Here is a 26,555-nt window from a genome sequence, read left to right on the forward strand (position 1 = left end):
AGTGGTTGTTTTTTCAGCATTGCAAGATTGACCTACAAGTCGATTTACTTTAGAAAGTCTCCAAAGTGTACTCGAGTGAGACACCAGTTTGCAAGCAGCTGTTTCTTTGATACCCAGCGCCCCTTCGGGTGCCCACCCGTGACGAGCACGCGTGTGACCGGCTTTGCGTGGCCTCGAGCATCCCGAGAACAAGACTATAAATAAAGAGAGGAGACTCCTGTTGGAAAATGACAGGTCGTCCTCCAACACATTCTGAAGAACAGAGACACAGTTGAGAACTATACAGATCATCCTGGCAGAACAGAAGTGATGTTCATTGCTTGGTAGGACCTGAACGGGTTTAGCAATGGAAATCTCAAGTTATAGTGCCCATAATGAACACTCCTGAACACTCCTCTGGTAAATATTTCAGCATTGATCTTAATAATAATAATAATTGCTTACGCTTACACAGCACTTTTCTTGATACTTCACTCAAAGTGCTTTACAGGTAATGGGGACTCCCCTCCACCACCACCAGTGTGCAGCCCCACCTGTGCCCCAGAAATCATGTTGCTCTTAGGATTCAGAACACTAATACTTCTGAAAAATGACACAGCAACGCTTATGGCCTATAGAGCTGCAAACCAGCAGTTTTAGAGAGGCAGAGAGCTGTAGCACCTTCATCGTGCTCCTCAACTGTCTCAAGCCAACATGCTCCAACGCCACGTGGACACCTACAGCTGTGTCGAATTAGACACTGAGAATGGTCTCCGAGCGAATATTACCCAAATCACAGAACCCCTGGGAGCCTGTCAGCATGAGCCTCCTGGACCGAAGGAAACAATCGTGGCTATAATGAAGAGTCAGGGTGTTTCGCTCAGACAGCATTTACGGTTTCCAATTAGTGTCTCTATGACAAGCACTTATTTTTTTTCTGGCATTAAGTAACAATTGCACTGTCAGCATTGCAATAACAGCAATTTATTCATCTATGATTATCACTGTATCAGTATTGACAGCAAATTCACTTGAGTTTATTATCATGGAAAAGACCCAACGATACTCATACTGCCAACCATAAGCCCAGCCTAAAGTCTTATTTTTAGGGGATTTAAAAAAAAACAGGTATACACAGATTTCCATCACGAGAGTTCAAATATAACAGAATAATCAAAACAAAGCAACATCATACTATGAGAATTTTCTTCATTTTTTTTTTATTATTTTACAGCAGAAAGAATATAAAGCATTCAGAAAACATCTTCCATATTTTAAGGGCAATTCAAAACGTTTTGCATGGCTTCAGCAGCTGAATTCTTTTTTAAATTTTTTTAAACATTTCCATCGATTCAGTGACGCTTTTACATGCACAATTACAAAAATAAAACTTACAAAAGAGAGAGAGAGAGACAGACACGGAGAGAGAAGGGGAGAGAGGGGGGCAGGGGGTAGGAACAGAGAGGAGGAATCCAACAGAGAGGGGAAATTAGGCAGACAGAGAGGAGAGAAAGATCTAACACTAGTTTCACATGCAAAGTGTTGGGGGCCCACTGCCTTGTTAAAAAAAGCAGGGCCATTTTTTGTTGTTTTTTTTTTAATTTTTTTTGGAAATGATGAAAAACGTGCAACTAGGCCAGGGGTTTCATGATATCGCTGTCCATAAATCACTGAACACCTGTCTCGCAATACTGGCAACTGCAGAAGAGGAAGTTAACTTTAGAGTGAGACCTGGAGATCTCACTCTAAAAAAAAAATATTTATTGCTTTGTGTCTGTAAGGAGAAAGCCTTGTACTGTAAGAATCTGCTCTGATATTTCCCCAGTGATCCAACCTGCTTTGTGTTCGAGTGCAGTGCGGGAGGTGTGTGTGGGTGTGTGGTGTCCAGTTACTACAGCTGGAGTTGACACTCAAAACTCGATGCCTATCACCTTTCTCCAAGATCGGACTCGGATACTAGCATGTGAAATTTCCCCATCTTTAAAATGTGAACGGCCAGTATTCTAGGATTCCCTTTAATTCCAGGATTTTCTTGAAATCGGATGCTTTGGAGCCGAGATTAATTTCACTCAACTCAATTAAAATCGTTAATGAGCCGCTTTTACAAATTCCAGCGAAAGGGGCTGCCAAACACAAGCTGGATCTTTGTGATCGACATCACTGGTGAAGGAAGAGTTTCTTTGCTGCTTCCTAATGTTTCTCACTTTAAAAACGCTACATGTGTCTTTTAGTATCCACGGGAGATGGGATCATGGGACCAACTACCAAAGTAAATCTCACAGCCAATTTTGTAGTAATACTTTGCCAAAACACTCTAAAAATGCAAAACACCTCCATATGATGAAATCTGCCGTGCTAAACAACTGACCTGTTTGCACTGTCTTCAAGGAGACGTGAAGCAGAACTCCAGCTTACAGACAATTTTTTAAAATCCATGATCAGACAGGTGGTAAAATGATATCAGATCCTTCACAAATTCTTCATTCTGAATATCCCTATGAACATCCCTTTTTCCTCATGAATCAATGTTTCAGGGCTCCTAAACGTAAATCATATAAATACAAATATTCATTTGTTCCCTTATCTATTGAAGCAGTTAATACACATAAATGGCAAGGGTCAATGCCATTGTGTCAGTATATGTTTATGCTGTAACAAACTATGCAAGTGTAATATATCATGGTTATGTTTTGTAATTAGTTATGCATGTGCGATTGATGTGATGTGTCACAGTGTGCGATATATTCAGATGCACAGAAGCAGTGTGTCCATAAAACGTTTCCCCTAGGGAACAATAAAGTGTATTTTATCTTTCTGTATTTGACAGTGTAAGAGACAATGATTCATAGAGAAGGTTAAGACTTCTTGCACTGCTTGTTAACTCCTGAGTATGGAGGGGTAAGACATTTGACTTTGTGTGTAGGACGAACTGTGTGCTCATATGTTTGCACACTGTAGGCCAATGTCCCGAGTCTGCATGGAAGAGACACACGCATGTGGCGGATTTAAACACACCTCACCGTGCTAATCTGGCAGTAATTCCATAGATATCACTGCCAGTTTATGTTTCACTGTCTGCATGCTGGCATTCCAGCCAAGGGTGGGTGCATCAGGTACTTCTGATTTATCTAGGGTTGCCTGGCGTGAGTGCACAACGGACCTAGACAACACGCAACCTTCACACATTCTGCTCCAAAACAAGATACACAAAAAAAGAATAACCCTAAATCCTAATGTTCATCATGAATCAAGAAACTACACTTCTGGAGTGTTTTAGCACAGCATTATTAATAATTAAAATCAATAATAAGTCAAATTCTATTGGCACACTGGCAGTATTTTTCAACTAATTAAATCAGACGATGGATTATTAGCCAACACATCCCAGAATCTAGCTGTCAAAGCAATCTGTGATGCCCACTAATGGAATTGGGGCACATCTAATTAAACCCACTGACCTCTAGGACTATTTCAGACTTTTGGCTTAAGGTTTTACATCAGCAATAACTTTCATTGTGAAAGAAATGAATTAGATTCCTCAGTAGTATTTTTCCATGTCAGGGGCTGCAGGCTGCAGGAGAAGCGCAGCTCCTTCATGAAGCAGGTGGGATAAGATGGCTGTCACCCTCCCTGCTCCCCAGAAGTAAGGGAAGCAGCCCTATTTTATAGCATCGTCCAAGGTTTTTGCCCACATGGCTGAGCACTGCAGCCAACTTCACATTCATGGCAAAACAGGACTATTAACACTGTCTTGATTAAACAAGAACTGATAATGCTGTCTAATTTGCATCTCTTCTGGAATACTACAGTAATGTGCAGAGATTACCCTGCTGCCCTTGGGCTTGCCTCAGACTATTGCTCTGGAGGGTCTGCAGCCCCCCCAGTGGAAAGGAAAACTCCTCATGAATTAAATGCCCCTAAGTTTGAAGTATAGATTATTTTTTCCTTAACTTGGCTACAGATCTCAATAGGTCCGGCTGTGCAACACCCTGAAACTCAAGGAAAACACTTCCAGGGGAAAGTGAGGAAAACGTGACCTTCAGTGTTTTAAAGTAACTGGCTGCCGATCCCTGTGGAATTCTGTCCTCTTGGTCCCACAGATCCTCACCTTCCCTACTTTCGGCACCCTGAAGAACAATACAAAACAGGGAGGTGGAACCATCCGTGACACAGCCACGCTGTGCCTTGTGTGAGCCCATGCAGGCGAGTGAAGCCGCGAGTGTGTGGTAATATAGTCCTTTGCATTACGGAAGGCCAAGCGAGCAAGAAAACCGGAAACACAGGAAACTGGAAGAACTCTTCTGGGATTGAAAACAGAAGCCTTACAAAATCCCTGCTGCCCCCAAAACCAAGATAAAGAATACTGCTGTTAGTTGACTTACAAGTAAAGATTGCTTTGCCTTGCACAAAGAAGCCCTCCATCTTTCTATAGTCCTGTGCTACATTAAATCTGCATTCTCTGTTTACAGAACAATGTCTTTTACGTGTCTATTTGACTACCGATACTAGAAAAATAGGCATGCTTTGGGTGCTGATTAGGCACCTGGTTAACTAGATCACCCATGCAAGCATATAAGACCACTCTCAGTTCCCACAACAATGCAACAGATGACACCCTAAAAATGAATGCAAGGCAGGAATGGCCAGAATGGATGTGTTTGTGTAATCCTCTCTCTGGATCCGCAGAACGGAAATCCAACAGGGGAAAAAAAATCGTTCTGCAATATGAGGAAAATGGGTGCTGGACCGCTGTGCATCGTACTACAGAGAAATTCTTTCTCATGGGATCTTACAAGGACAACTGAAACCCAATAAGACAAATCAAAGCTTCTCGGGATTTTCAAAAGAGGGTTCAGATTCAAAATTGACATTTTGGTTTTGAATTCTCCCCGTAGGCAAAAGGCTTGAAAGTTAATTCTATGGGCTACGTGCCCTCTCTTTGCCTACTGGGAAAATTAGGCCCTTTGTTTCTCTTTACGACATTACAAAAAGAATAACCATGACTTCATGTAGTTACTGGTTCTTCTAGAACCGCCATATTACAATTGGTTTAAATAATACTTTAATGGAGTTTTTTTTTTCTTTAAACACGTTGCATGCTTTTGTCACTGTTCAGATATGATTAGGCACTTTCTACATAAACACTTTTAGCAAAAGGTTTACATATCAAGTCTTTGCAATGGACTTTAAAAAAAAAAAGAAGAAGAAAAAATTCAAATATTCTTCACATAACCTCCTGGAAACAGAATAAACATACAGTACACAGACACATTTCTGGAAAAAAAGAAAGCAGGGTCATTTTCCCCCATGCATTCCCACAGACAGAACTGATCGCCACACCCGGCCATCACTGACAGCACATTCTTTGACAGCCCAGGGGCCAGTGTCCACTCGCAAAGAGCACAGCAACACTCCTCGTCACGGGCCTGACGTTCGGGCCTAGGCAAGGGCTTTGCTTTCCTCCTAAGAGAGACTGCCCCCATTTTTCATTGGCTTCTCCTCACAAAGCACAAACTGCAACCGAGAGTTACTGCAGCCTTTCTGCCTTCGCATGACCCCTCCTCAGGGCAAGACCATCATTCCCACCGCACGTCAGAGGCTGGTATCGGCCCCCCATTCCCACAAGGCCAATCTAAAGTTCCCCTCCAACCCCCCTATCTCAATATGACATCATAGTTTTGTAGCACCTTAGAACTGTTGTGACACCCCTTTCTGCGTGCAGTGCGAGATGTCATGCCATTCTCCCTCCTCAGTCAGGCAGGTTTCAATGGCGTCCGATGTGCTCCACCTGCACAGAAAGCAGTCTCCGGTCTGGACCCCGTGTCCAGCTCAGTGTTGCTTGTGCCCTTTGGAGAGCGACGCTGCCTGGCCCGTGCCTGAACCGATAGCAGCCTTGGTTGGATGAAAACACCAGCCCATCAACCCAGTCTTTGAAAAACTCCTCCGCATTCCAGCTTCCTGTCTAGAGTCGACAGAAGAGGAGGATCTACCGAATCAGTTGCTTTGCCCATCAATATAAGGGCTTCTGTGAAAGCTCAGCAAATAGAGAGCTGACAGGATCCCTTCTTAGCCTTTTGCTTTCTTCAAAAGGGAATCACATGATCGGGACGTTATTTATAACTCTTCAAACTGACCCCCTTTCTCATTTACACTAAATATTGTTGTAATACTGTTTGCATGCATATTATAACTTTGACTCCCTGTGTTTTACTCATTGTTGATGACTTTGTGATTTTGCATTCATTTCTGTTCCTTCCTTTACTTCCTTAGGAACTATTACACCCTCCATTACTGCAACACGCGGCTTCTGAATGGCTACATCCTTCTCTCTGCAGAGGGAGGGCATCTATCTGCAATGAACTGCTGTGCCAGCCTGTCCACTGGCATTCGCCCTGAATCTGCAGCTCTAAATCAGTGTCGAACACAATTTTTGAAAAGGAGATTGAACGCGATGGCCCCCCCTGATGTGACAATAATTCCGGAGAGCGTCTGAAAAACCGTTTCTAGTTCTGCGCTGTAGGGGACCAGCCTGCTTCAAGCTACACGAATGAGGCAGGCAGCTTGGCGTCTGTGCCAGAGGGTTTGTTGCCGTTTTTTTAATTTCCAAAATCAGACATCCTTCCTCTAAACGTCCTTGAAGTCAGACTGATCGTTCTTTTCCAAACTCAGTGGGGGTTTGACACAGATTTAAATGGCGTTCATTAACAATTAACAATGGGCAGAAAGACAAACACCCCACCTCCAACCAATCACCAGCTCACTGGCGTATAAACACGGGGCCTACGTCTTTCGTGACCCAACATGCTTTGCTCGGGCGCCCTTCACTGACCCCAGCCCAACAGCCCGTTCCAGAAGGGGGCTGGACCGCCTTGTCCACAGGACCAGGCTGATGTGACTCAATCCATTCAAGTTAAACCATAACGCTTTCTTTCTTTTTAAATCCACGTTTCATGTAATGCACAGCCATGATTCACTGGGATACTAGCCGTATCTCCCGAATTATCACTGCTCCTTCAAAGACAAATGTGCAGGGCTGGATTTTACCCTGGCCAAGGCTGCTATTTACAAACCCGTTATAGAGAACTACCAAGACACCACCCCCACCTCAGTCTCTTCATTTTCTGCTTACAGATCTTAAACACTCTCTTCTGTGCGATTTGTGTGTATGCGTGTCTTCCTTCGCGTTTTGCTCGAGAGTTTGCAATTGTATCTATTTGTGTTAGGCTGTTTGCTCATTCGTTTGTCTCGCAATAGCAAATCTGTCCAATTTAATTTTTAATTTTTAATGCCACTGAGAAGAGAGGAGAAACACGAGAGACTTTTTAAAACACATCTCCTTCCGCACTTTGTGTAGACCTTTCGTGTGTGTTGATTGGTTGGTAGTGGTGTGACTTTTGTATGGTATTAATGCTAGTATATTTTTATGATTATCTGCTCTGCAAAGATTATAACGTAATTCTCTTGTTAAGCAATATAGCATTCACATTACTCGGCACCATTGGCAAAAAAGATTAAATTCTTGGTAGCCCAAAACAAAAAAAAATGTAAACATAACCTTTTTTGTCTTTATTAAGATAATTTTGTCTTTTTTCCTAACTCTAAATACAGATTTATTGTTTTTTTTTGCAATAAGGTCATGCTTTAGCAAAATGTTCTTTTAAAGAACATTTAAAATAAAATACTCTTATAGTGAAATATTTTTTAATCATTTTACAGATCATAGCCACTAATGCTTTATTTTTTTATCTTTATTTGTTCATGTCTTTAAATTTCATGCACATAGCTCCTTGTTTGTCCCAGATATTTACAATATGTACAAACAATACAACCAGACTTGGGCATTCAAACAAAACTATACAAATATTCTTTTTTTTGTCACTTACCATGTTAGTGTCCCCTTTTATGAATAAAATAATATATATTTCTTAAAATACAATCCCCTTCCGATAAATGTTTATCTCCACGTACCGTCTACCTTCTTTATATACAGAAACCGCTCAATAGTCAAAAATATGGATCTGTCTCCCCCTGTGGAAGGAATAGCAAAGGGACTCCAGTCCAGAGTCTCCAGCAAGTCAAGGCAATGTGATCGTCCCTTCAGACACCTGGCACAGTCTCTGAAGGGCATTTGCAACGCAACAACCTTCGTAATCGTAACACAAAAAAACAACAACAAACAAAAGCAAAACAAAAATAACAATAAACCAATTTGAAAAAAAAAATAATTATCCCTATTTAAAAAAAAAACGAAATAAGGCGCGTACAAAAATCATAATTCAACGTAAGAGAATATAAACTATATTAGTGTCATAAAGTGCTGGACATGAGGAGGGCAGCGGGAACATGGGTGACGGCACAACATTATAACTACAAATAAAATAAATTAAACTTGTTTTTTTGTTGTTGTATATAAAAACACGCAAAGAGACGAATCGTAGCCCATACACATGCATTTAAAAAAATAGTTTTCTTACTAACAGAGTTGATTCAACTACACGGGACTCACAGAAGGCAGGCTAGTGGTAAACTCGGCAGAATTGAAAATAAAAGACGGAATGGATCAACTCCTAATAACTTCTGACAGTAAATTTAAAAAGCAAATAACGTAGGCTTTTGAAAAGGGGGGGGAGGGGGGTCCCCTTTTTCTTGGACCTCCGGCAGCACAAATACTAATTTCTTACCTGCATCCACCCTCCAAAGCAAAATCACAACCGAAATCATCCTTCGAGAAACGCGCGCAATTCTGCAGACGCCCAGCTACATTCAGGGGAAGCCCCGCCCCCTTCCGGCTTGACTGACAGGGAGGAGGGCCAACCAGCAGTGACGACAGGTGTGTGGGAGCGCTGCGCTTGCTTGGGCGTGTACAGGAGTGTGCGTGGCGAGACAGCTGCGAGTGTGTTGCGCCGACGGTTTTTGGTTCATGTTTATCAAATGGATTAATCAGTCACTTTTTAAAAAATAAAATAAAAGCATAAAACAATTCTTGAGAAGCAGGTCCCAATATGCTTACGCGTTTTTGTTTTTCTCCATATTTGCGGCGACCTTCTCCGACCTTCCGTGTGCGCTCTTCTGATCTCACTAGGGACTACGCCAAGAGCCCCCAGTTCAAGATGTTTGCTGTTTTTGCTCCGAAAAAAAAAAACAATATATGAAAAGTGCAAAAAATGCCATGAAGATAATGTTTTTTTCCCCCCATTTTTGTAGAGTTTAAAATTCCGCGGGACTTTCGACTTTCCTCAGTACACAAAGAACAAGGGGAAAATAATGCCGTTGTACATAGCAGAATCCATGGACATGACCGAAGTATTAACGGCAACGATCCCGCTGAATTCCGCGTTCTCCCCTTTGTTTTAATTGTTTATTTTTTTTCCTCTTGTAAAATGTCTCTGGTACAAACAGAAAAGAAAAAAAAAAGAGTCTGGAAAAGTGATGTCACATCGTGAGGGGGTTCTTCTGCAAGGTCTCATGTTCCCTGTCCCTTCTCAATTCTTTCACTCTGGAAGACAAAACGAAACACGGGGGGAATGAGCGGGGCAGCCAGACGCCAGAGTCTGCGGACTGCGTCTGCCCCAGGGAGAGAGGCCTGAGTCCGAGACAGACGCTGCAACGGCTGGGTCTTAATCTGCAGTCTGCTCCATCTCAGACGCCCACCTCCAATGTCACATGGCAACACGTTTTACCCGTAATGCTCCATTAAGTACTTCCTACAAAACTATTTGACTCTGATATATAATTGTGAAAAATGGGTGTTTGTGTTTTTACATACCAAAATATAGGGAACTTGATTCTACACTGGGTGACTATAATTTACAGAAACGAGAGTGTAAAAAGACAGCTTAGAAGCAGACTTTTGGTTGGCACAGGCTTCGGCCCTGATTGGTTACCTAGTTAATGATAATAGCAAAGGGATGCTCTTTCTACTCAAAGGACATACATCATCAAGCAAATAAGGTGAGCTATCCTTTGTATTGGAGGGGTTTTAGCCTCTGACTGCAGGAATAATGGCTGTAAATCGCTGGAATTCTTGTTTTAATCACAGCACAGTTGGCGACTCGATTCTCTGAGTGTCGTATGACCTGCAATAACAACTTGCTCCATGTCTCAGCAATCGCAGCCCACTGTCAGACAAGAAATAAGCCTATGCAAAGAGTGTGGGGAGCCTTTAAACATGTGCAATTAGTAAAGGATCGAAATAAAAAAAAATAGACTGGAAACAAAAGCAAGCATCATCTACCAGCGAACAAGTTTTAATCAGTTCTTTTGTGTTTGAAGCCCAGCGTAACGGCTCAACTTGTTGTGAGTGGGAGGGGAGGGGAGGGGGCAGTCACACTGGCCAGCAGTGTGTCGAAGCCCACAGGCAGGACTAGCAGGAGCGGTGCAGGGCTTGCACACAGAATTTCCATCAAGCGTGCATTTGCAGGAGACCCTTTAGTCAAGATGAAAAAAGGAGCTGTAACTTCTTCCTTCGGCACTGAGAGGTGCAAAAAGGCGATACAGCTCTCAAGGATCTGCTTGCAAATCCTAATGTGCATCTTGAATCTTACGCCAGATGGGTGTTTAAAATGACTTTCCCATTTCTTCCTAATGAAGTAAGATCAATATTTCAGTCCAAAAGATTTTTCTTTTACACATTGATGGCGTTACAATAATTGATAGGAAATCAAAATGCCCCCTGCAGACAGGAGTGGTGCCAAATGCCAGCTTCATGCAGTGCTTAGTGCACTGCAATTCAGTTATTTACAGCCCCTGTCCTGGAGCATTTAGGCAGTGTACCCGTGTTCACACAGACTGTTCTGTCCAACACACGGAAGTCCAGTCTAGCAGCTTGATGCCTTGTGCTCCTCCCTCCAGGAACTGAAAGCGAGGCAGGAGCGATCTGGAGTCACTCCAGCGTGGAGAGGGAGAGGGAAGGGAGAGAGTTCTGATTCACTCCCCACCACTCCTGGAGGAAGTGAAACAACACAAGCGAGTTTAAAAAGAATTTTAAAGAAGTAGTCTGGGTCTCGAGTCGAATGCCTGGACACACAATTAACTCAAAGGTATCCAGCAGAATTCCTAGTGATAGATAAGATTTGTGTTGCTTAAAATGACTGATGGGTGCTATACAGTAAGTGAAGGACTCTTACAGCCCCAAGGGAACAACGGTACACATTACTCAGTATTCCACAGCTGCAGTCCCACTGTCGGGACACAGATGCAGGATTGCATTTTAAATTCAGGACCAGGAAGTGGAAGCTATTAACGGATGTTTGGGAGGGATAATCACAACAAGCCGATCTCACCCAGCTGTTCCTGATCATATTCATTACTGAAATTACCTATAAATACTGAACACAAGCACCTCCCTGTGCATTCGTCTCGTACACCCCTTCTCCACCCTGTCTCCACCTATACAGCTCCCATTTCAGAGGTTAACTCCTCTCTCTGAATGGGGTTCGAGCCTCCTTGTCCCATAGCCTCTTGACCAAGTGGGTTTAAGCCACAACTATCCTACCTAAAATACTCAATCATTCACAAAGCATCTGATTCTTGGATGTTCTTGCCCCTCATGAACTATCAAGTATTGTATACCCACAAAATGTGGAATGGCCAGTTTGATCAATACATGGCTCACAGCCATGACCCCAACAACCACAACGAGATAATCAGGAAGAGCAGACAAGCTCCTCTGACTGTCTCAATCAGAGTTACTTCTCTTCGGACTCCTAATTGGCAGAGTGGCATATTCCTTATGGACATCACTGTGAGCCTCCAGCATCCCAGGTTGTTGCTGTTTTGCTGGAAGTCGAGAAAGCCCAGCCCCCCCCCCCAACCATACATTAGGGAATTCTAGTCCCAGTGGGCTTGAATCCCCACTGGATCACGGCGATCAGCCTGCGATTGGGGGGTGCTTTTACTGGTTAGGTCCCCTGGGAGACCATGGGGTGCGTGATTTTGATTCCAGCAGCATTCATTTTGACATCTTCACTGCTTTACAGTGTGACTCATACAGGACAATGGAGCTAATTCGAAGAGGGATTACTCAATGTACACCATTCGTATAGAGCTTTCTTTCCACAACCGACCGTGGAGGAAAACAAGCAACCACTTGTGTTGTCTGTGGGGTCCCAGGACTGGAACTTTGAAATACTGGATTACGAGATTTAATTGCGGCACCGGCTGGGGTATGACACTAACTGGCACAATGGGAGAGCAAAGGGACTCTCAGTCTCACCGGCAAAATCAAACTAAGATATTTTGCTAAGCTTGGCCTTCCAGCTCTTTAGCCCAAGTCGGGATCTGTGGTTAGACCCTACGTTCCCAGTTCCTCCCTCCTCCGCCCCCAGTCTGCAGGGTGACAGTGGTCTGTAGAGATCAGACTGTGTAGAAAAAGAAGCAGAAGCGATGAGGGAGCTCTTTCCCTTCGCGCCATCCCAAGGCAAAACAATAAAAAAACAACAGGCAGCCAGGTGGTTGGAAATAAAACATCCTGCCCACACAGGATGTGACATTCTGAGCATGCCTAGGAGTAAAGAAGCAAGGCCTGTGTTCGTCACCAGTCATGCAGCAAGGTCAAAGGTCATCCAACCATTCTTTTGCATTAAATGTGCATTTTTGGAAAAATTAAAAATTCTCTTGGAAAAGAACAAAAGAAGGAAATCAAAGAAAGGAAACAAAAACTCATAAAAAAAGGAAAGGAAATCAGAAGGAGGAGCGAGGTTAGTGTTGCTGTGTCGCTGTCATTCGTGTAGTGTGGTTAGTGAAGTACTGCTGCTTCTCTCAATCAGAAGGGCCTATCAGTGGTTCCAGTCTGCAGCCGTCATGCAAGCAGGCATCAAGCAACAGTGAAAGAGGAAAAAGGGCGCGCAACAGAGGGAGGGAGGTAGGGAGAGAGAGAAAGAGAGAAGCATGAACTAAGTTGCTAAGGCTGCACTCACCCGCTTGAACAGTCTATGGTCCATCAAGGGGCTTCGCATTGACAGCAAAACAACACCAGACAGCTATTAGCACAGGAGGAGGTGGGGGAGGGCGCAGTACAGTGGGGATGTCCTTGCGTGCCTATGTACCGCAGTGGTGGCTGGTGCCCAGTGCAGTCAGGGCAGGATGTCTCCATGTGCAGTGCGGGATCAAGTCGTCACTTCTAAACCATGTAAACTACTGAACTGATTTGCACTCCAACTCACTGGAAAGACTGGACTGAAACGGGCACCTGCTCAACAGCCTCTTATGCGCAACAGTCACATTAAACAAGTGTGTGTTTTTGGAAAGAAACTGTTTGATAAAAACTGATAAACGCATGTTTTTATCAAACAGTCTTTGGGCTTTTTGTGAACTTAAACTTAAGGCGGAAATACAGTGCAAAACGAAAAGCAAACAAAACTACATCAAGCCGTTCAGGCATTGTATATGTATTTATACAATAATCAAAGGCTCCAAAACATCTCCGTAAAGGCAGACTGCCAGTCCCAAAGCTCAGCGAACTCCGTGCAGCCTCCTGAGCCCGAGGAGATGCCTTCTGCCTGTACGAGAAGCAGAGGTCCTGGTACTGACTCACTCTGATGAACCACGCCTGCACCAGGCTCCGTGGGCACGCTGAAGCGTCTGTGGTCTTTCAATTCAATAGACAGCAACATTCTGCGTTCAAGAACTTAATCCCAGGTCCCCCGTTTTTAATTAAATACCGTATAGCTACTTTAACTACAGGACAGGTTAATATAAATGTGTTCTATAATGATTAAGGTAGATTTAGACATCAATCACATTATAAACATTATTTGAGCTCAGAAAGTGTACACCAAATTACCAAGGGGGCAACAATATGTAATCTTGGCACGATTTAAGAATGTAAAACAACTTAATATTTTGATGTTGTATTATTTTAGTACAGAATGCATTAAACACTGTCCCTTCAATTAATTAATTAAGTATTAAGGTATCTACCATAAGTACACAAACAGTTGTGGACAGTTGTTTACTTCAGCTTGAGATGTTTCGGAGCGCATGATTATCACTATAGTATACAGCTGAGTATAGCTCATGTGTGACTTCTGTTTTCACTGGATTTCCTCTTCAAGTTGAAGTGGCTCCTTAAAAGTAGTGTTTCTTTTGTGAATCACTTCAATTCTTTTCACTTCGTAGCTTTTGACCAATGCTTACGACCAACTAAATAAACATTATCCATTTTAGGTGTTTCCAGGCTAGCTACAGTATGTTTGCAATAAATGTATGTCCCTGTTATTAACCAGCCCTCTGAATTGTCCATTTAACCGGTTACTTTAATACATTCAGCAGATGGGAATCTCCCAACAGATACTTGACATTTCACTAAGCAGGTGGTACACCAAGAATTAATTGATTTAGACATCATTATGATAAAAGAAAAATCTAATGGTTTAATGACTGCTGATCACATTGTTAAGTGCAGGAACACCAGAATAAAAATCTGAAATGAAGAAATACGGATGCATATTCCTGTAAAAAGTCTTAGTTCATTTCATTATCTGTGATTTACAAAATTTCTCAAGAGGCCACACAGTATGTATAGCTAAAAGCCTGTAAATATTTACAATAAGTGCACATGAATAACACCTTTTGATCAACTTTATTCAAGGCGTCACTGTGACAGCTAGTTTTTGAAAAGCACTACAGTATAATGTGGCTCAGTACCCTCATGTTTTGGATTGTTTTGATGCGCAATAAACAGATTTTGGGTATTTCCAAAAGCTACTGTGCAATCAGTTCAACAGTCAATCTGACTGACAATCAATCAGCTTTTGAATGAGTGTGAGGGGACGTCTTAGGGCAGGTGATCTGCTTTTCTACAGTGAAGTACACAAAGAAAACTAGATGAGACAGAAAGAAAATACTCGGGCTAAGATTCTTAGCCTCCCCCTTTCCACCGCTTTTCCTTAAGGACTCTGTGCGTGTTCATGGCTTTGAACTCGGAAAGCGAAGTCGGGTGTGCAGGTGGAGCTGACCGGGCTGCGTGGGGCTCACCTGTGGCGACAGCGGCGCAGGAACCTCATGATCTTACGTGCAGCCTGGTCCTGCTTCTTGGTGAGCAAACTACTTCTGGAACAGATGCACATCGTTAGTCTGGTTAGTCACTGTCTGACTCTAAACCACATCCATGGCTCATGTTACTGTGGACACACTCGCTGTCCAGGGCTTTTAATATTCAAGGTTCCCAACAACTCTTTATAAATGTAAAAATGTATTTTGTAGACTGCTTGTTGCAATCAAGAAATCACCCTCAGCTGATTTAGGTTGTGACAACATGGTTTTAAATCAAAGCAGTAGAATCCCTGGTGGTTCAAATCATTTATCACTGGTTTATCCCTGAAATTGGAAGTGGGAAACACTGATCTAAATATTTATAATTACATGGATCATTTAAAGCAGGTGTTTCCAGCCCTGGTCTAAAAAAGCTGTAGGGTTTTTATTACTGTGAAGCCTCTTTGTTATTTAAAAGCTGTAAATTCCTAAGATTAATGTGATCTTTGACTGTAGCCTTTCACTGAAGATGCCTCTAAAACCTGAAGGATTGTGTTTCTCCAAAAGCGGGTTAAAGATCTCTGGCTTTAATACATCATTACTCAGAAATGTGCAACTACTAACAACTTTTAGAACGTGTTAGTGTGAAAATCATCAAAACAATATTATCTGTGTACATACCAATAACATGAATATTTGCTTGAATTAATGCTTTACACTTCTGGTGTCCACAAAACATTTTTTTGCAGGTTACAAAAAGTGAGATTGTAATTGCCGATGTAAATGAATTAATTAGAGCAGTACAATTTGGATAATTAGTTTGTACACGGTTGATTTCCACTGCGTATTTTTGCTATTTAGTGCATTTATAACCATGTATTTTGTACTCCTGAGTTTGTGTTGTATAACTGTGATGCTGTGCTGTAATTGTGTTCTTGGTGGGTTTGAAAGCCATCCTGACACTGTCTATGTGTATTTGAGTGTGTGACTTTAAAAAGTGATATAACTCCATGAGGTCTTTTGTTGGTATGCAATATTGCTGGTATGATCATGAGGTTATGTGCCTGCAGCTTTGTAGTAGTGTATGCAAACTCCTGATGTGCATGTGATCTTGTAATTGTGTGTGTACTACTGTATCTTGCAGTTCTGTGAGTGCTATCTTGCTGTTATGTGTGTGCTGTCTTGCTGGTGTGTGTGCAGTCTCGCTGGTGTGTGTGTTGTCCTGCTGGTGTGTGTGCAGTCTTAGCGGTGTGTGTGCTGTCCTGCTGGTGTGTGTGCAGTCTCGCTGGTGTGTGTGTTGTCCTGCTGGTGTGTGTGCAGTCTCGCTGGTGTGTGTGTTGTCCTGCTGGTGTGTGTGCAGTCTCACTGGTGTGTGGGCTGTCTTCCTGGTGTGTGTGTTGTCTTCCTGGTGTGTGTGCAGTCTCGCCGGTGTGTGTGCAGACGTGCTGGTGTGTGTGCAGTCTCGCGGTGTGTGTGCAGTGTCGCCAGTGTGTGTGTTGTCCTGCTGGTGTGTGTGCAGTCGTGCAGGTGTGTGTGCAGTCTCGCCGGTGTGTGTGCAGTCTCGCCAGTGTGTGTGTTGTCCTGCTGGTGTGTGTGCAGTGTCGCCGGTGTGTGTGTTGTCCTGCTGGTGTGTGTGCAGTCTCGCTGGTGTGTGTGTTGTCCTGCTGGTGTGTGTGCAGTGTCGCTGGTGTGTGTGCAGTCGTGCTGGTGTGCGTGCAGTCTTGCTGGTGTGTGTGTTGTCCTGCTGGTGTGTGTGTTGTCCTGCTGGTGTGTGTGCAGTCTCGCCGGTGTGTGTGCAGTCGTGCTGGTGTGTGTGCAGTCTCGCCGGTGTGTGTGCAGTCGTGCTGGTGTGTGTGCAGTCTCGCCGGTGTGTGTGCAGTCGTGCCGGTGTGTGTGCAGTCTCGCCGGTGTGTGTGCAGTCGTGCTGGTGTGTGTGCAGTCTCGCGGTGTGTGTGCAGTGTCGCCAGTGTGTGTGTTGTCCTGCTGGTGTGTGTGCAGTCGTGCTGGTGTGTGTGCAGTCTCGCCGGTGTGTGTGCAGTCTCGCCGGTGTGTGTGTTGTCCTGCTGGTGTGTGTGCAGTGTCGCCGGTGTGTGTGTTGTCCTGCTGGTGTGTGTGCAGTCTCGCTGGTGTGTGTGTTGTCCTGCTGGTGTGTGTGCAGTGTCGCTGGTGTGTGTGCAGTCGTGCTGGTGTGCGTGCAGTCTTGCTGCAGTTGTCCTGCTGGTGTGTGTGCAGTCTCGCCGGTGTGTGTGCAGTCTTGCTGGTGTGTGTGCAGTCTCGCGGTGTGTGTACAGTCGTGCTGGTGTGTGTGCAGTCTCGCCGGTGTGTGTGCAGTCTCGCCGGTGTGTGTGCAGTCGTGCCGGTGTGTGTGCAGTCTCGCCGGTGTGTGTGCAGTCTCGCCGGTGTGTGTGCAGTCGTGCTGGTGTGTGTGCAGTCTCGCCGGTGTGTGTGCAGTCTCGCCGGTGTGTGTGCAGTCGTGCCGGTGTGTGTGCAGTGTCGCCGGTGTGTGTGCAGTCGTGCTGGTGTGTGTGCAGTCGTGCTGGTGTGTGTGCAGTCTCGCCGGTGTGTGTGCAGTCGTGCTGGTGTGTGTGCAGTCTCGCCGGTGTGCTGTAATACCTGAGTTTGTGTTGCACAAGCGCCGCAGCAGCTGCCCGGCGATGGGGCCTCAGCCTGCCGAACTCCTTGTAGCTGCGGTAATATTGCTGGATCAGCACGGCCGCGCGCCGGCTCTGCTGGAACTTCTTCTGCTCGTGGTAGCTGCGGAATTTACTCTGGATAAGGATGGCGGCCTGCGTCATCTTCTTATAAAGTGCATACTGCCAGAGGACAGAGAGGCTCACTGTGAGAAAGTGTTTTCACACTACAGCCGGTGTTAGCTGCCCCTATTCCCACCTATTTTGTTGCTGCTGCCATACTTTAATGTCATATTTATATAGATAAAAATCACTGTTATTTAAATAAAAACATCAGGATAAACAATAGGTAATCGGATACTGCAAACAAAACAAACATTATCAGGACCGATGTGGATGGTCAGAGTCGTGTTATTTTTCACACGTGCCTTGCACACATTGGCAGGAGGTGTGACAATGCTGGGCAGCTCCCTTCCAGCCTGTCCTAGTAATGCACAGACCTGGAGCAGAGAGGTTAGAGCTGCAGATGAGTACGATTTAAAGCCACATTACCTTCAAGGCTATCCATGTAAGCTTGTGAAGAGAAGAGAACAGAAATGAGGAGACTGTCAGTGCAAGGAAAAGCAAACTCAGCTGATGCAGTATAGAACATGGGGATTTACAAGCCCTGAGAGATGTCGCAGGCACTCAGACTCAGGAGAGCTATCTTCCTCACAGTGGCAGAGGAAGTGCTGCATTCGAGGCATCACAAAAAAGCACTTTAAATGCCAGATTCTAAAAACAACATTATCGCACACTTGATGAGTGCAATCTTTCTTAATTGCTAAACAAGGTGGCTGACATTTCAGTAAAAGTAGTGGGTGCAGCGAGTCCTCTTTTAACTGTTCAAGATTGCAGGAATCCTTCAGGACTGAAAGTGCTTGCAGAAGTGCGAGTTATTGCCACTGCAGTTATTACCGAGACCTGCTGAGTGCAGGGCCACTGAGAAAGCCCAAACACCCACCAAAAACCCCTGCGCACGCAAGGAGAACATGTTGGCTCCACACGCACAGACATCTGTGGGAGGAATCAAACCCAGGGCCTGGAGGCGTTTGGCAGATGAGCTGCCTACCTACCACCATGCCACCATGCCAAGGAGATCTGCCTTGCTCAAAATCCATAAGACCTTGCCTCTCACCGACGGCACCCTCACCCCTACCCCAGTCCTGCTGCCTGAGTGATCTGCATCTCTCCTGGACTGAGGTCCCAAGGATGAGCTCAGTACAGACAGCTAGATGGGTCTTTCCACTAGCCCAATCTGTCTCCAGCCAGCTGTGCATGGACATAGCTGATTAGCATGAAACTATTTAAAATAGACTGTAGTAGTCAATAATACCTGATTTATAGAACACGGCACACTACAGCACGCAAGCTGAAACCCATTAAGAATGAAAAAGACATGAATAACATTTATTAAGTTAGTCACGCCTAAATGTTTCTAATGAATTTTCTCTTTTGAAAACTTCTAGCTTGGTCTGGAACAGTCTTACCTATTTTCAGGTAATTACTTATTATGTAATCCTATTGATTTTGAGTTTTTTGTGTGCTCGCTTGGGAAACTACAGCTGCATTTGACAGTCTGCAGATAATGATGTAAAATTAAGACAGACATCATACAACAATCTTGAGCAAATGCACGATTAAGATTAAAAGTTAAAAGCAAAAAAACAATAGAAATAATTTCCTCTTCAGATGTAACAGCGTACTTGGAAAGATTGCATTTTGATTTCTTGTGTTTAAAGCTGGACTGTATTAAACAGAAGATGAACAGAGCTGTGAAAGAGCAGCAGTTTGCTGGTTTCATTAATTCACCTCAATTTAATGCCTGTTTTAGCAGAGACACATGTCTCTATCCCATACAGGGGGCACAGAGCATTAATTCTGTCTAATAATGTGACACAGTGAGAGGGATACGTTTTTAAAACGTTAGTTAAAAAACAGTATTCAATTTCAGATGGTGCAAAGACAGCACTGAAAATAAAATGCTCTATTTGTCCTTGTGATAGAGAATGGGTTTTGGCACCAGTAAGTATGATTATTACAAGAGAAATTCAGCTGTCATCACTAATGCAAAACAGCAGCCTGCTCTAGGAGTCAGGCCAGCAAGTGGATAGGTGGCTGTTACATTTCAGCTGGAATATCCTAACTTTTATCATAACAGACGTTTGTGCAAGTATTCATGTCTCAGGGCCACAGTCTGGCTTTCCCTTGATTAATTTAAAGTACCGTAAATGACCATTCTTTCTACTTCATTAACAGCTTTATCAATAAAGAAGCTGCAGGACCACAATACACACAACAATATATTCATACACGTGACAATGCAGGGTGTGTGGATTATATTCCTAGGAACAAGCGGTTATAAAGGGATGCATCCTGGGATACAATTATAGTGTGCTGACCGTGCAGCTTACCTGTTTGTACTTCCTGTAGCAACGCTGAATGACTGCAGCTGCTACTTCCTGTTGTTCTCGTAATGGCCGACCCTGCACACAAAGGAAAGCGGGGGGTCAGTGTGTGAACAGGGCCCTGTCAGAGCTGGCTTGTCCAGAGAGAGAGCTCTGCACTTTCCCTTCTGCTTCCTGTGCTTTACTGGCATGCAGCTACATATGAGGCTAATGAAGCCCAGGGCTGTACAGTGTACAGGTCCACTTCACAGCTCTTTGGTGGGGTGTGGATGAGGAAACAGGTGACATGAAGACGTCTGCTAGGTTGATTTGTCAGTGTCTGTGAGGGTTTCAGTACAGTGCTTGGATCAGGTCCTCTAGCAGTCTTCCCTGGTCAGGACTGAACAGATTCAGATCTTTTAGCCTGTCAGTGTAGGATTTTCTACGGAGCCCACGTGCGTATCTGACTGCGGGCCTTGCGATCGTTTTCGCACAGCCAGTCCCACATCATCGGCAGTCCAACTTTGAGGAGCTGGCTGAACAGTCCTTGTCTGTAGGGGTCCGGGGCTCAGCAATGTCCATCTGCGTGATGTGTGCAGCGTGGTGGAGTGGAGATGAATCAAAGTTTTGTGGAGACCATGCCTGATGGATGTCAGTGAGCGAGGCTTCTTCTGTACATCTGCTGATGCCCTCCTTAGTTATTAGTGGTATTGACTATTGCTGCTGGCCAGGAACTGATGTCATCAGGTGGAGCCCAGCTTTCATCGGGCGTTTCCATAACGCCCTCCTGCTGGGAGCTAGTCACTGCTCATCTCCTCCCGGCCCCCAGCTTGACTCCTCTCTCCTGTTCCAGAGCATAAGGCTCACTCCACTACTTCTCCCCACCTTCGACACAAAACCATACTTGTGTACAACAGACCTATTGGGAAGTACAAGTGTGATGTTCTGGGCACAGGACTCTACTTTTAGTGATTATACCCAACTATACTGATCAAGACCTTGGACCTCACTTGCTCATTCCGATGTGACAATATTCTGGTACAACAATGCATGTTTCATGCTGCTCCTGTAACAATGGCTTTCTTTTGAGACAAGGATGTAACACGCATGTCATGGACGCCCCGCTTTCCAGTCCAAAGCCCTATTAAATATTTGTTATACAAGCTCAGAAGACCACAGCACTTTCCGTAAAAAAGGTATTTCCCGTTCTCATTCTTAAATGCACTCTCCCATAATCTCCACCTCTGTGGTGACTAGTGCTCAGACACCAGTGAACAGGCACATGCTAGTCGAGGCTATACGAGAGGAACAGGACAGAATCTCACAAACTGGCACAAAGCATGAGACACAGATGTACATTTTGTATTGCTTCCAGCAGAGTCATGCACACTACCAGCCTGAAGTGTGCTTTCAGAGTAGACCCCTGCTGATCAACCCTGTTAATGACAAATGTTAATTAGCATAAGGAATTAGTGCTATGACATCTGTGTTAAATTCAGAAGCTCTAAATATAGTCATTGCCCAGATCATAACTTTGTGAATTTGTTGTGGTCTGAAACACCTTATGTTGTCTGTTATTCTCCTTTTGCTGTAGTAATGCAGCACAAGTTTGATTTATTTTACCATCTGTTACAATATTATTTTCAAACTCTTTCTTGGTTTTTCTAAAATATTTTTTTTAATCTGTTATACACCTTTTTCCTTCAAATGTATCCTGTTCTTTTTTTTTTAACAAATGAAACCATGCTTTTTTTCCCCCTTTATAGATTTCTTAATTGATTTTTCAAGCCCTTTTGGGCAACCGCTCTTCACAGACTCTGATTTACGCACTTGTGGGATGAATCTGCTCTGTGTGCCAAGACACGAGCTTGAGGAGAGGAGGAGGACCTGTGAGAGAGGTGATGCAAGGCTGTGCAATCCTCCCAGAGAGCTCTTCTGGGAACATATGAAGAGCAGTGGGGCTGTCCAGGCAGCTCCAAAGGCAGGGGGGTCACTGAACTGCCAGAGCAGTCTGATAGATGGGTTGGCCACATGCCTCCATGTTCAGATCGGCAGGAAGGGTTGTTGTGGAAATTTTAAAGTCGTTAGAGTCACGGGCTTGACAGCTGATAATTAGCACGGGAACAGATGCCTTTAAACAACAGTGAACAGTTTGAGATGAGGATCTCATTAAATAGGACCAAGGGGGGCTGGAGCAGCAGCAGAAGCCTGAGAGAATGGGGCACCGCTAGGCCTGGTGTGAACGAGGCTGTGCAGGAACAGCTAGGAAGGCTTCTCAAGGGAGGCCTCTTCAAGTACAAATTCTCAACCCAGAGGTCAGAGGGAATCGGGACACACCACACTGAAAGGAGACTCAGCTGCATGAAAGGACTGGATGAAAGGCAATATATTTTCTTAATGTCAAACTAAAGGTCAAACTGAAAACCCACAAAACACAGAGTGGTTTGTTTTGTGCACAGCAGCATGTGCTGTTCTGAGTTAGTTACATATCTCTTATCCCAGCAGAGATTAAAGGTTTCATGGAGACCCAATAACAATGGATCAACTATTAACACCATCTATGTTTTCAGAATTAGCTACTTCTCAAGTGACAGTGTGGACAGACAGTTTTCGTTTGAAGCAGTACAGCAGTGTGCCTTACACTTTTGAAACTCAAGCTTCAGTACTGTGTCGCACCACTCAAAAACTTCGGCTCCTCTCCTCCTCTCTTTCATCTCTTATAACCATCCTTGATTCTAATGTATTTGATCAGCCTTAAACATTGCAACTTAAAAAAATATGGAGGGTTCCAAGGAGGCTGAGGCTAGCTTGTGATGCTGACAATAGCTTATTGATGAGAGCATGTCTCTCGGCGCTTTGTTGAGGGATCCTGGAAAATCAGCCCCTCTTTGTGTGAAGAGCTGTTTTGCTTTTTCTACTCTAAATCTGTTCCCGCTTAATGTCCACTTGAGTCTTCATAGTTAGCAAAACCTTCCTAAACTCTGAATGTCAAGTTCAACTCCACTACTGCACTGCAGGGCAAGCTAGTATTTACACAGCAGCCAGCCACAGCCCACTCACCTTGTAATCTTGTGCTGGCTGCCTTGAATACTTAGCTGACAGGAAGCCTGTACCACCTGGAGGCTATTTGCCACCATGCCTGCCTCAGGTGGTTCAAGCTTCTTAAACTGTGATCTGGCAGGGCTCGGAAACATTTCTAGCTTCGTGCCGTGTTCCTAGTTTTCAGTTCCTAATCCTTACCTGTAGTTTGTTTCCTGGATTTTGGAACATCGCTTCACCCTGACAATGTTTATTGGATTCTCCTTTTGTGCTTAGTACTGCGTCTTTTGGTTTCTATACTCTGCTTATTTCCCCCGGCTCAGAGTGTGGATTCCCTTTCTACTGTACTTCTGTGTCTGTCCAGCTTTGAACCCTGTTGGGATTCCGACTCTGGCCCATGTTTCGCCTGCTTTCCCCTGCTTGCTGCAAAAACTGCGTTCTCTGTTTACGCTCTTTTTCCTGCTTCCACTGCGTATGCCTGACTCCTGCCTGCTCTTGGGTTTATCTTGTGAAAACAGACTGCTGCTTTTCTCCTGTGCGAGCAGCAAATACATGACACTGAATAAATGAATTGATAAAGTTCGTGGGGGTGGTCCTCAGGTACAGTACAGAGTGCAAAGTGACAGGCTGGCTGATACTTGGCTGTGCCATACCTTGTACTTGCGGAAGGCAGTCTGCACCAGCCGCGCGGCCTCATACAGCTCCCTCTGCTCGGGGTCCGACAGGGTGAGCTGAGCCAGGTCCCGCTCCACCTTGCTGTTGGATGCGCTGAGGAAGTCAGTCCAGTCAGCGGGAGACGGCAGGCTGGGCTTTTCAAAGGGCCCCTCGCGCAGCGGAGACCCCGCGGGGCTCAGGCTGGGGTTGGAGGAGGGCGTCAGGGGCTCGCTGTACAGAGACCTGGGGGAGGACAGAGACCCAGGAAGAGAGTTAGACTGCAGTACTTCTGTCAGCCAGAAGACAGAATCCCATTCTGAAACTCAGGGGGGTTTGTACCAAGTTATTGATACTTATTTGTGGTGAATGGGGTGTACCTGTGAAAATGCTGTCAAGCTACGTGCACTTGCTCAATTTCCTAAATAGATGTGCACAAATAAAAAACCAGACCAAACTTCAAAATCACATTTCATGTGACTGTTTCAGATTCATATCTGTGACCACCTGTTTAATAATTGTGGAGTTCCCTTCAGTTTTGAAAGCAATAAAGTGTCGTCTGAGACTTGTCCCTGACTGTTAGCTCAGTGTGTAAGGCTCTGTGGTCCTGCGTGGGCTCTGTACTGAGCTGTAATTTCTTGCAATGCTCTTGCTCTTGCAACGTTGACAGAATGGATGTAAAGACATGTGATGACCCATAACCCCTTCCCCCATTCCTCACCGCAGGTGTATGACACTGGGCAGGTGTTCCACATCTCCTAGGTAACTGGCCAGCCAGCTCATGGTGTTGCTGACCCCAGCGCTGTCCAAAGGTGTCGTCTCCACGGCAACAAAGTTCTCGCGTTTAATCCGCTCAGGCGTGGCTTCAATAATGTGCTCCGCTAGGGTCATCATGTTCACCTGACCACACATAAACACACGTGCACACAATGACTTAGGGGCATTTTTCTTGCTGTGTTCAGCCTCCTTATCCTTGCCGATGGGTCTCCTCTTGTTTGTAATAATTTCTATGTTCTGTCAGTGACACCCTATACAGTACATTCCACTGGCCTTGTGTTCCTTCGCAGAGGATGTAAAACCAGCAGTCTGCAATAGAAGACTCTGCAGAGGCAGTGCAGTTCATTAACTAGTCTGGAAATTGTTCTAGATTGAAGTATTTATTAAATAACTCCGCTGTTTGTACTGGTTACTCTGTCCAGACAAGATGGATTATATACTGGGTGAATGAGATGGCAGCAGTTGGCTAGGAGCAAAGATCTACAGAAAAAGTCAAAAATAGTTCACTTGGAATGGAAGGGGGGGAGTATCAAAAATAATCTGCAAGGGAGTGAAGTCAAAAACAGGACCCAAGCGGAAAAGAAAACACCAAAGCACTAGGTGATCAGATACTTGTACCTACATGTCTTACACCTACACCTGTAGGAAGGCAGAACTAACAGAAGACAGAGTAAGAAGAGAGAGGAGCTAAAGCATTAGCATGCCATTTTAATATTAAGGGAATCACAGAAACTTGCTAATAGAGAGTGATAATGAGCACTGAAGAGTTAAGATTACATATCGCATTTCCAAGAGAGAGAAAAGATGGAAGAAAATGAGGAAGGTACAGGATTATGAATCAAACTGAGATTCTTGGCATAGGAATTGAACTGAGATCATCACAGGTCTCTGAATACAGTATATGGGTTAGAGAAGTAAATGAACACAGAGTTAGAAGATAGGTAGAAGTGTGTTGCAGACCACTGAATTCAAATATCCATTATATTGTAGTCTTAAATAATGAAATCAGAGGCACACAAAGTGTAAAGGAAGAAGTGGTGATTACAGGAGATTTTAACTTTCCTCAGATGGACTGAGAACAGACACGGCTCAAGACTATTTTCTCTCTCAGTGTGTCAGAGCACCTAGTACAGGGAAAGCTCTATGGGTCTATAGTCAAGACAAAGTGAACGAAACAGGAGAGAGGAGTATTAAGGAACTGTGATCATAATAACATGCTATGAAGGATTATTTTGAAGTGGTAGAGGAAGTCAAAAACACAGATTTCCAGACTATGCAGGAACAAAATGGAATTTGCAGGTGACTAGGAAAGGAAAGAACCATGGAAAAATGATGGAAACAGTTTAACGATATCCTGCTTGAAGCAGAGAACACATCCATCCCATGTGAAGTACATAAAAGCTGTCAATAAAGCAGTGGCTGAAATGGTTTAATAAGTCAATTAAGAAAAGAATAAGACATGCAGTATATATATAAAAAAGCACTTTATAAAATGATATTATGAAAGAATAGGATCCAGGTAAACAAAATTAACAAAATGAATGACAAACACAGACATAAGCAAATATAAGAAGTCTAAATATAGATATAAAGTCAGTAGAAGCAGTAAAAATAAAGTAATTTATCTTAGAGATCATACTGTGACGCTTTTGGATGATGAAAAGGAAATGTATAAAAACTATATATTAAATAACTATTTCATCTAGGTGTTCACCACATAAAAAGGTAATTCTCAAACATGCCTGTCGAGGAATTCAAGATAAGGCATGTCTTTGTATTGAGAACTAGGTAATTCTCTACCTAATTCATACAATGATCTGGTATATCTGGTATATTGTGTTATATGGTCAGGAGTGCATATTACAAAAATTAAGATGCAATGTTTCATGCAGGTAGCAACCACATAAACTATAAATACAGTATAAGATAGAAAACTAAGTTTGAAGAAGTTACTTTTTATGTTGCTTATGTTGACATCATTCATATGTTCTAAACAATGTAGGGAAGCAATAAAAGGCAAACAGATTATTAGGGTACAGTTAAAAGAGTAAAAGCCGAAAACAAGGGTGTGTTAACACTG

General features: G+C 43.9%; 1 protein-coding gene across 2 annotated transcripts in view; it reads right to left on the reverse strand.

Moving 5' to 3' along the window:
• Window positions 1-1,182: 1,182 nt before the first annotated feature.
• LOC148817486 (calmodulin-binding transcription activator 1-like) overlaps window positions 1,183-26,555 on the reverse strand; it is a 421,546-nt gene continuing 396,173 nt past the window's right edge. For both annotated transcript variants that reach the window (XM_088937940.1, XM_088937938.1), the window contains 8 exons: window positions 24,420-24,598; window positions 23,701-23,944; window positions 20,036-20,107; window positions 18,135-18,155; window positions 17,566-17,765; window positions 14,956-15,030; window positions 12,897-12,927; window positions 1,183-9,475 (listed from right to left, as the gene is read on the reverse strand). In XM_088937940.1, the coding sequence (XP_088794066.1) occupies window positions 9,443-9,475; window positions 12,897-12,927; window positions 14,956-15,030; window positions 17,566-17,765; window positions 18,135-18,155; window positions 20,036-20,107; window positions 23,701-23,944; window positions 24,420-24,598 (855 nt within the window). In that variant the 3' untranslated portion in view covers window positions 1,183-9,442. The remainder of the gene's footprint in view (window positions 9,476-12,896; window positions 12,928-14,955; window positions 15,031-17,565; window positions 17,766-18,134; window positions 18,156-20,035; window positions 20,108-23,700; window positions 23,945-24,419; window positions 24,599-26,555) is intronic.

The sequence above is a fragment of the Atractosteus spatula genome, chromosome 20 (genome assembly GCF_055471065.1).
Source record: "Atractosteus spatula isolate fAtrSpa1 chromosome 20, fAtrSpa1.hap1, whole genome shotgun sequence".
NCBI lineage: Eukaryota > Metazoa > Chordata > Actinopteri > Semionotiformes > Lepisosteidae > Atractosteus > Atractosteus spatula.